At 40.1% G+C, this 9,875-nt stretch overlaps 1 protein-coding gene across 4 annotated transcripts; it reads right to left on the bottom strand.

Moving 5' to 3' along the window:
• Positions 1-338: 338 nt before the first annotated feature.
• LOC105515830 (chromosome unknown open reading frame, human C5orf58) lies at positions 339-7,887 on the bottom strand. 4 transcript variants are annotated; one of them, XM_011947756.1, is made up of 5 exons: positions 7,796-7,887; positions 6,616-6,688; positions 5,751-5,844; positions 4,262-4,435; positions 339-612 (listed from the first exon to the last, which is right to left on the bottom strand). In XM_011947756.1, the coding sequence occupies exons 2-4, from the start codon at positions 6,676-6,678 to the stop codon at positions 4,305-4,307; spliced, it is 288 nt and encodes a 95-aa protein (XP_011803146.1). In that variant the 5' UTR covers positions 6,679-6,688; positions 7,796-7,887; the 3' UTR covers positions 339-612; positions 4,262-4,304. The 4 variants fall into 4 exon arrangements, 3 of the variants coding, with proteins under 3 accessions (XP_011803146.1, XP_011803145.1, XP_011803147.1); XM_011947755.1 differs by having other exon boundaries at positions 6,616-6,699; positions 7,796-7,881; XM_011947757.1 differs by having other exon boundaries at positions 4,262-4,408; positions 6,616-6,699; positions 7,796-7,881.
• Positions 7,888-9,875: the final 1,988 nt, after the last annotated feature.

Genomic DNA, 9,875 nt, shown 5'->3' with positions numbered 1-9,875 from the left:
GAGAATGAAGCCAACACACAAAAACACAGTAAAAGGATAAACAAATCAGTAGGATCCCTGAAATCTATTCCAACCATGGGCTTCCAAGTCACATGACTCAATAAATTTTTCAGCTGGTTGAATTGTGCTTGGCGTTCACTACCAGGAGAGTTCTGACTAATATGAACTCATACCACCAATTAATAATTTAGTAGCTCTCTTTCAACCTGAGCCAAAATCAAGCATAAGCTAAAGGATAAGCAGTGACCCATGGCCAATTTCCTATGTCATACGCTTGCCATTACTGAAGTAAGTTAAGCCATTCTTCAAAACATTCAACAGCCTTCAAGAACATGAACTGCTTGTTTACAACATTATTTTTATTTTGTTTTAAATTATACATATACAAATTAGTAAACTCAACTCTCCCAAATATTTGTTACTTCAACAATAAAAACAGAAACTTGTAACAAATAAGAAATCAGCAGAAAAACTGCTAGAAACAAGGGATATATCTGATATTTTAGAGTCTTCAAAGAGGGGGTTGTTTTCTTTCTGTTTCCGTTAAGTTCTCAGTCTTGATGGGATGATTAAAATGTAGGATAAGGTCACAAAGCAGTAACTGGGAGAGCTCTGTAAAACAAAACAGGAGATATTATATTGTAGCACATATGTCATAAAAAAACTACTACTGCTTTAAGTAGCTATTTCTTCCTAGTTCCTAATTTAGTTTTTCCCGTGATTAGTGATCAAACCACAATTTAAGTGTGTCCCATTCTGACTTAAAATAAGATTTATGTATTAGAAAATAAGCATGACATAAAAACTTACTAAAAGTGTGCTCTTTAGCCCAACTTCTCAGCTATATTACTAAACTGCAACTTGATTTATACAAATTTGATTTATATGGTTTTAACTTATTTTTACCTAAGTTATACATGCATATATTACCAAGCATCAGATAAGTCTAAGGCATGTTACAATGAATTGCAGTTCCAATCTCCCAGAGGCAACCGATTTCAATTTTTTGTTTGTTTTTTAAGCTCATTTTGTTTTTGTTGCTTTGGTCGTTTCAGTGTGTCTGTTTTGAGTATCGTTATTGGGGGGAGGGGTGCGATAGTGTTTACCTCCCTATCTCTAAATTTTTTGCGATTTTTTTTTTTTTTTCAATTTTGAGTGCTACCTGCCTCTGACACAGAAGATTAAGAGACAGGTCTTTCACACACCCTCTTCTCTCCCAATATACTTCAGGAAAAATTTTTGCTTAGCTCAATTATCTAATGTTTAAATGTTAATTATACAAATACTCTTCACAGCTGAGTCTTGTCATATGACATTTTCCTTCCTGCATGCAACCCACCAGTTAATAAATGTGTTTTTTCATTGCTGCATTATCAGAAATATATCCTAAATGTCCCCCAATTGAGTAAATTTGCTCTTGGGTTATTCAACACCTTAGCTATGCTATTGTTAAACATCTCTCCTCTCCTGGAGCCTTCTGATTTGCTCCAATCTTAACTGATTGCTTATTAGCACTGCTGTACAGTTGGTATCTTGGGAACTCCCTTCACCAATATCCTTGAGACTCCTTTTATCCCTCCATTCTGTGGAGTGCCCTTTTCCCCAAATTCCTGTGTCTCTTTTTGATCTGTTCCTTTGTTTGGTGACACATAGGCTCAGTAACTACTGGAATAAAATTGTATGTCTGAAAATTTCTCTACACTAATCCTTAATTAGAAGGTTGACTCGCTATGGAAATCTAGATTGGAAATCCTATTTTTTCAGATTTTCAAAGGCACTGCTGCATTGTTTTCTAGGTTCCAATGAAGCTGGAGTCATATGAGAACTTTCAAATGATTGTTTTGTTTTCAGAAGTTTTACAGATCTTTTTGTTCTCTCAGTAGACTGAAATTTCACAATACTCTGCCTTGGTATAATCTTATTTTCATCCACTGTGGTGGACTCTCTCCTTGTAGAAACTCATGCCCTTCAGCCCTGGAAAATTTTCTCTATTTCTTTAATGAATTGCCCTTCATTCATTGTCTATGTTCTCTCTTTCTAACACTCTTTATTTGTTGGATGTTAGACTTCCTTCACTTATCTAATCCTCCTCCTCCCCATCATCAACACTTTCCGTCTCTGTTTTGTTTACACTCTAGAGGAATTTCTTCATTTTACCTTTCAACCTATCAAGTTTTTCATTTCTACAGTCACACTTTTAATTTCCAAGAGCTCCTTCTTGTTCTCTGAATATTTTTTTATAGTATCTGGTTCCTTTTTCATGGATACACTATCTTCTCTTCTCTCTGAATATTAATAATTTCTTGAAGTTTTCATCTCCCCTCATTATTTCTGTTTCTTCCTTATTGAATCTGTTGATTTTTTCTCTGCTTCTTATATAAGATGTGCTTCTCAAATATCTGTTGTGTCTTAGCTGCCCATATTTAAGACTGTGACACTAAAAAGACAGTTGGAAATTCTGCACCTGTGGTACTCAATAACGTGGGATTATCTGGCTGGGTTATTCTGTTGGGTTAACCTCTGCTATTAGTATATTTAGATCTTTTACCTTAGACTGGTCAGATTCCTGAGAGAAAAATCTACTTGGAGGGTATAAATCTGGCTGCCAGTATTTTGGTAGCCCAATGAAGAAAAAAAAATCCTGGGTGTGTTGTAATTTGGTATGTAAACTTTGTTTCAATATCCTTCTTTACAGTATAGTACTTTCCCTCAACCTATGACTAGTGACTCCAGGGTAGATATCCTTGTTTTAACCTCAAGTCTTTTATCACAGTGAAGGGATAGCTGCCCAGCTATGCAGAGGGCAGAAGAGACCTCAGGGATCTACAATTCTTATATAACTAGTCCTCCTGTTATTATCCAAACTTCACCCCTACTTCCAGAAGATTCTGGTGCTACCATGAATTGAGTCATAGGGGCTATTTTTGGCTTTACCCAGCCAGCTTAGGGTTCAGATTTTCAGACTTTGGGGTTCAGACTTGTCTATTTGCTTCTCCATTTGCCTTTTGTTTTGTTATCTCTTATTGGAATCTCTTTACTTGTGGATTTTTGTCTCTTTAAAAATCAGTTAAATTTAAATCTCAGGTCTACCACTGACTAGTTGCTTGACCTTGAAAAAGTTAAATCTATTTACACATCTGTAAATGCCAATGGCAACAGTTCCTACCTTATACAATTATTATGAAGACTGTTCATTTATGCAGAGTTCTTAGAAGAGTTCTGGATTATGGTAAATGCTGTAAGGGTTGGCTGCTGACATTATTATTTAGGGGATGAAGTGAGGGTGCACAGTGTTCATTTAATCCTCTACATTTACCAGAAGTCTACCTTCCTAGTGTAGCTCTACAGGTCCCTCAGAGCCTAACTGCCTGACCTACCATACAATGTCTCAAGAAAACATCTCTCATAGTTATTACATTTTATTTCAGGAAAGATTATTCTCCAAACTAGAACAATTAGAGTTTGGGGGGAATCTAATGCTTAACTGTTTTAAATGAGTTCAAGCATCCAGAACCATTTATTCATTTAATAAACAGTTTTCAAGAATCTAATCAATCAAGCCACGGTGTTAAGTACTAGAAATACCCGTAAGGAGCTTACAGTTGAGCAGGGATAAGAAAAGTAAAGAAATATGCAATTATAAAATAGTATAACGGGTGATAGCAAAGGGCAGAAAGGATAACATGCTGGATCAAAAAAAGTTTTCCAATGTAGGTGACCTTGACTACTAGTAGTTAACCTGGTGTGTTGGAGATGGGGTATAGCAATGGGATTTCAGAAGGACAAGTATGTGTTGAAGCAGATACAGAAAAGCACTTGTGGATATGCAAATAGTTCAGTATGGCTGAGCATAGAACATGCAGGAAGAACAGAGTGAGAGCCTAGAGAGGAAAGGAGGGGTCTGATCTGAGCAGGTCATATAGTCCATTCTAAGATGTTTAGACTTTATCCTAAGGACAATTGTGAGTCAGTGAGGGTTTTCAGCAGATTCACATTTTAGAGGGAGAAACTTCACTGTGGTGTTGAGGCTGGTTTTGAGAAATGATGAATTAAAGGTAGTCAGATTTCTTAATATGCACTGCAAATTTGTGAAATACATAGCATAAAGCACTTTCCAAACTTATTTGGCCATAAGAACATGGACTCTGTTCTACTGTACACCCATCTATTAACATCTCTTGAAACGGCAGGGTTCTCAGATCAAAGTCCAGGAAATGCTGTCCTAGGGAGAACACATGGAAAAAGCATAATAGGCACTCACTATTTGGTGCCTAACTAACGGCCACGCCCTCTTCTTCTTGGTGTCACAGCTTGATTTCTTTTGAGGTGTTCCTTTCCCCAGCTCCTGCAGTAAGTTCTGACTGGTCCAAACTGGTCTTGGCAATCCCAGTCCCCTTAGCTGTGGCTGCTATAAGCATCAGCATATGATGCAAATCTGGCCAATGAAAGGGAAATGTGCTGGAGGGATCTGGGAAAAGACTTATAAAAAGAGACTGTCTACGTATGACCACCTCTGAAGGTAATGACCATGAGGAGTGATAAAGAGAGTGAACATGACAGAGCAGAAACATGGAAAGAGCCTGGTCCCTGACAAAATCTTTAAACCTCTTAATTAACTTTAGGGCTGGGCTACCTTGGATCTTCTTGTTTTTCCTTATTGTATAAGTCAGGTTAGTTTTTTGTTATTTACAGATGTAGGCCTCATAACCGACACAAGCTATCATTAAATACCCAAGAGTTGTTTTAAAAAGAGTAACTACATATTCAGTGTAGTTTTCATGGTTAGAAACAGGACTCTCAGGTGAAAGCAATAGGAGAACAGATTTCAGCTAGCCCGTGAGAAGGAAATGTTTAAAATGGAATGGATTGACTAGTTAGACAGGAAGTTCCCCAGAATAAGAAATGTTTGGTCAGGGATAGATAATACCTAGAAATATTCAATCACGGCCGGGTGCGGTGGCTCACGCCTATAATCCCAGCACTTTCGGAGGCCGAGGCAGGCGGATCACCAGGTCAGGAGATCGAGACCATCCTGGCTAACATGGTGAAACCCCGCCTCTACTGAAAATACAAAAAAATTAGCTGGGTGCGGTGGCGGGCGCCTATAGTCCCAGCTACTCAGGAGGCTGAGGCAGGAGAATGGCGTGAACCTGGAAGGCAGAGCTTGCAGTGAGCTGAGATGGTGCCACTGCACTCCAGCCTGAGTGAGACTCCATCTCAAAAAAAAAAAAAAAGAAGAAATATTCAATCACAGAAGTTTTCTTGGGATAAAATAACAGAATATGTCTGTGAGGTGAGCGACTAAACATCATGACCTATAAGGTCTAATCCTAGTATATGAATCTGTTTAAAATGAAGAAGCTTTAAGTCACAGAATCTAATTTATATTTTTAATTTGGGATGAACCTTAGGGGCTTAGTAAGAATTCATAAAGACAATGAATTTTGCTGAATGTGACATAGTTTTATAATGGTGTGTTGAAGGGAAGGAAGGGAAGTAAAATTTACAGAGGTTAGACTACCTGATAAGCTTGTTAGTGTCAGGGATGGGAATTCAGGTCTGCTAACTCCAAAGTCAAACATAATTCATCTTTAGAGATCTAGTTCACTTACACTGAAAACATTTCTTAAGAAATAGAGAAATCCTAATTAGTGGGCAAAATTTATTTATACCCCAGCAGAAACATAAATTGGCTCTACCATTTATTTTATAACAATGACATGCAAACATTTTAGTGATTCAATACTTACCTTTTATCTTCTTCAACTCCAAAGAAATTGTGTTAATATTTTTAATTACTTTGTCCACATTTAGCTTATGATCATTAGCACTCTTCTTACTCATCTGATTTTAAAAGAAAAACAGAAACAATGTATAAATCAGTATTTATGTGTACTTTTAAAATTTACATTTAAAATATTTACATTTTCAGTATTTCTATAAATCCATTATTTCAGAAATAATTATGAAACAAATCTTTATAAATGGTAGAAATCTAACATCAAAAGGCATCAATGTGTTTTGTAATATTTTTCCAACTGAAAACTCCAACTGGAATTTGCAGGATTCCTCAATCAAACCATATCCACAAGATAGGGCTTACAATAGAAATAAATACGTCCCCTTTTCAGAAAGTCTCAGCCCTTACAAACTACCTTACAATTTAGCATTTGTGTTAAGATCTTCTCTAATTTTATGTAAGTCCATGTCTTTTTCTAACTTATTTTTGAATAACAGGGCCCACATATGATTTAAGTACACAGTGAAACTCAAAAAAGAATTTGATTATAATTCGTTAAGAGGGCAACTCAATTATAATCCACTAAGAGGATGGCAAATGGCTAGTTTGGTTTTGGGAGTTAGGGTAACAGACATTTTGATTTTGGTTAACCGAAATGTGTAAATCAATGCATTACTATGTTATACAGTACCTGTATATAACCAATTGTGTCAGATACATAGAGAGGTGGTTCACTAGAAACCAGTCTTAAGCTGTTCAATCTCTCAAAATGACTTGAAAACCTTGATTTCAATTACCATACACAATTCCAGCAGTGTGAAAGGCAGGCAGTTATGGGTCAACCCGCTTCTCCACAATAATGAAAACAAACTAACCTTTAAGTCAGTCCTTGCCTCTACCTTTTCCTGAGCAGGGAGAATTTCTCCAATTTCTCTCATTTCAGAGCCACTGTAAAAGAACTAATTGTTTCCCAGACATTAGTAAAATGTGCTTTGCATCTATCCCCAAGACCCTATTCTCCGGGATGTCAGTTATCTTCCCTAGGCATGCCAAGAGTCAAGTTGGAAGGAAAAAGATGATATTTTAACATGGGGTGGAGTGGTGGAATTAAAGAACTTCAAAAACGAGGAAAAAGTTTTCTAAAAAGAGTAAAGTAGAAACTAAATGGTTTTAGAGCCCAAGACAGTGGCCTCTCTCCACTCTGGGGCCCGGTTCTCCAGGGCCCTTGAGTGCCCAGCGGGTGGCTGGGGTGAGGGCACAGCAACATGTGGCTGGGACTCGACTGGAGGCAGGACAAGGTTGGGTCAAGCCCTCCCCAGGGAGCTCGGCCAGGCCACTACCCAGAAAGGAGAGGCTGCTCCAACAGCAATCCACCGGGAGTGGGGAAGCGGAGACCAGGCTGTAGGGGCCGAAGGAATGGGGGGTCAGAAGCCAGGATGCCCCGACTCAAGGCCTGATACCACTAAAGCGCCATCTCAGGGCCACAGGACGCCGCCCTGGGTCTCAGCCCTGCGGAGCCATCGTTAGCACCGCAGGTTCTACTCCGAAAGCCCAGCCTCCTCCTTGGCCCAACCGACACCCGGGAGGAGCCCCAGATCTTTGGAGCCCTCAGCGACCCAACCGCCCATGAAGACCCCCCACATCTTTGGGGCCGTGAGCGCACCGACTCAACGGCTAAAGATGGAGTCCGACTCATCGGCTAAAGATGGAGTCTGAGGCACCTGGAAGTTTCCACAGTCCTCGCCCTCCCACACAGGATTTGGAATGAACCTCAGGGGCTAAGTTTCTTGCCAAGTGGACAGGATTAGGGCAATGTAAAATGCCCTCAGAGCGACCCCGGCCTATGGAGAGACACCAGCCGCCCGGCCCACCCAGCCAACCGCCCCCTTCTCCACCCAACCGACACCCAGGGAGAGGTTCCGAGGCCAGCCTGGCCCACTGCCCACCCGTTGGGTGGTGGAAGATAGAGCCTCAGGCAGCCTGGAAATTTCAGCGGTCTTCACCCTCCCAAACCAGATTAGGATCCTTCCAGACAGAGCAGCCGTCACTACCCACCCGGCCAACCGTCACCGAGGTTCTGACAGGAGCAGGGAGTCGACAGGCAAGGCGAAGAGGCGCCCTCCTGATTGGCCAGCTTCTCCGCCTGCGGCATCCTGGGAGTTGTAGTCCCAGGCAAGGCCCCTACGGAGAAGGTTCTGGATACCGGGTTACAACGGACTCGCGCTGCCACTTGGGCGGAAAAAACACTGACATTCCCTGCCCGCTATGTGCCAGGCCTTTGCGACCCTTATCTGCGTTTAAGTTGCACAAGATAGCGGTAGCGTTAAGTGTGGACTCTGGAATAAAGCCGCTTGGGTTTGAATCCTATTCTGTCACCTGCTTAGTTGTATAAATGCAGATAAGCGATTAACCATTCAGAGTACAGATGTCCTCACCTATCGTATGGAACGATAATAACTGCCTTCCAGTATTAGTTTGAGAGTTAAGTGAGATAATGCATCAGAGGTGCTTGGCAGATAACAAGCGCCCAGAACTGTTAGTTATTATTATTCCTATAACATTTTATAGGAATGATAATAGTAAGGAGTAGCATGAATAAAGAGATGGAAGGTGGTTTATTGCTAAGCCAAGAAGCTGGGATTCAAGCCGTCTTTTGCTTGACTCCAGAGGAAATCTCTACCACTGCAACCTTTGAGGCAGACCCAAAGATTTTTCTTCGTGCTCTGGGAAATCGAGGAGTTTAGGCCTTCAGCACAAGGTGCTATACGACAAGTCTTCGCTGTGTCTATGCCTCCCCTATAGTACACACCAGCCTCTGGAACCATCACCTTCCTGAAAGCCCACATCACAATTGTTGGGTATTTTATATCCAATTTCCTTCACTTTAACACTGCAGAATTTGTTGTCGAATGCAATTACCTAGATGAAGAGGGACAGAGGAGAACAGAGCTTAATGATGATCAGCTGTATGATCTTAGAAAAGAATGTCTTCCTTATTCTGAGTCTCCGTTTACTCATCTGAGAGGGATGGGCTAAACCAGTAGTTCCTAAATTGTACTCACTGCTGGGCCACTGTTAAGATTCTGTGCTTATGGCACTCATATTATTATTACCTTCTCCTAAACACCTTATTTTCTCCTGTGGTTATCTACAGGGAGTTTCTAAAAGTGAAGAGGTTTTTAATGATAACCAGCTTCATAAAATACGAAGCTATATTATTACCTTCATATTTTAAATCTACTTATTTTTAAAATTTAAATTACTTAAAAATATTTATATCACTAATGTTAAATAGAATAAAACACAAAGTCAGGCGAGGCACGGTGGCTCACGCCTGTAATCCCAGCACTTTGGGAGGCTGAGGCGGGTGAATCACGAGGTCAGGAGTTCGAGACCAGCCTAGCCAACATGGTGAAACCTTGTCTCTACTAAAAATACAAAAAATTAGCTGAGTGTAGTGACACCAGCCTGTAATCCCAGCTACTCGGGAGGCTGAGGCAGGAGAATTGCTTGAACCCGGGAGGCGGAGGTTGCAGTGAACCGAGATCGCGCCACTGCACTCTAGCCCAGGCGACAGAGTGAGACTCCGTCTGAAAACAAACAAACAAACAAAACTCATAAAGTCATTGGACAAATAAAGACAGTGAAAATAAGGCATATTTTAAATCATGTATATATGCTTGCAGCCAGATACAGTGTTTTCTGCAGCCTGATCTTTTTTGTTAAAATGGGTTCTTGTTAAGTGTTAGAGAAGTGTTAAAGACAGTCTAGCACAAACCAAGACTTTCTTCTTGATATAATTAGAATGACTGAAAGAGTTAGAAGAGGAATACAAATATGGGGAGAACCAACATAGGGTAAAGCAACATTTATTTCCTAAACTAAGGACATTAATAATATAAAACCAAGCAAAAAGAACTGTCCTCATTGTGTAATAAAAGCAAGGATAATTTAACATCAAAAAAGAGTGAAGAAAATAAAAGGAGGAGGGTCTTAACTTCAGAAAAAGACTAGCTTGACAGAAAGCTTACAGGATATATCCTTTCTCCCCCTCATTTATTTTGATGATGAAGAAGTAAAAACTTCTTCACTTTTAGAAACTCCCTGTGGATAACTGCAGGAGAAAATAAGGTGT

Source organism: Colobus angolensis, unplaced genomic scaffold (assembly GCF_000951035.1).
Source record: "Colobus angolensis palliatus isolate OR3802 unplaced genomic scaffold, Cang.pa_1.0 Scaffold27, whole genome shotgun sequence".
Lineage (NCBI taxonomy): Eukaryota > Metazoa > Chordata > Mammalia > Primates > Cercopithecidae > Colobus > Colobus angolensis.
This window is presented reverse-complemented; position numbering and strand designations above follow the sequence as displayed.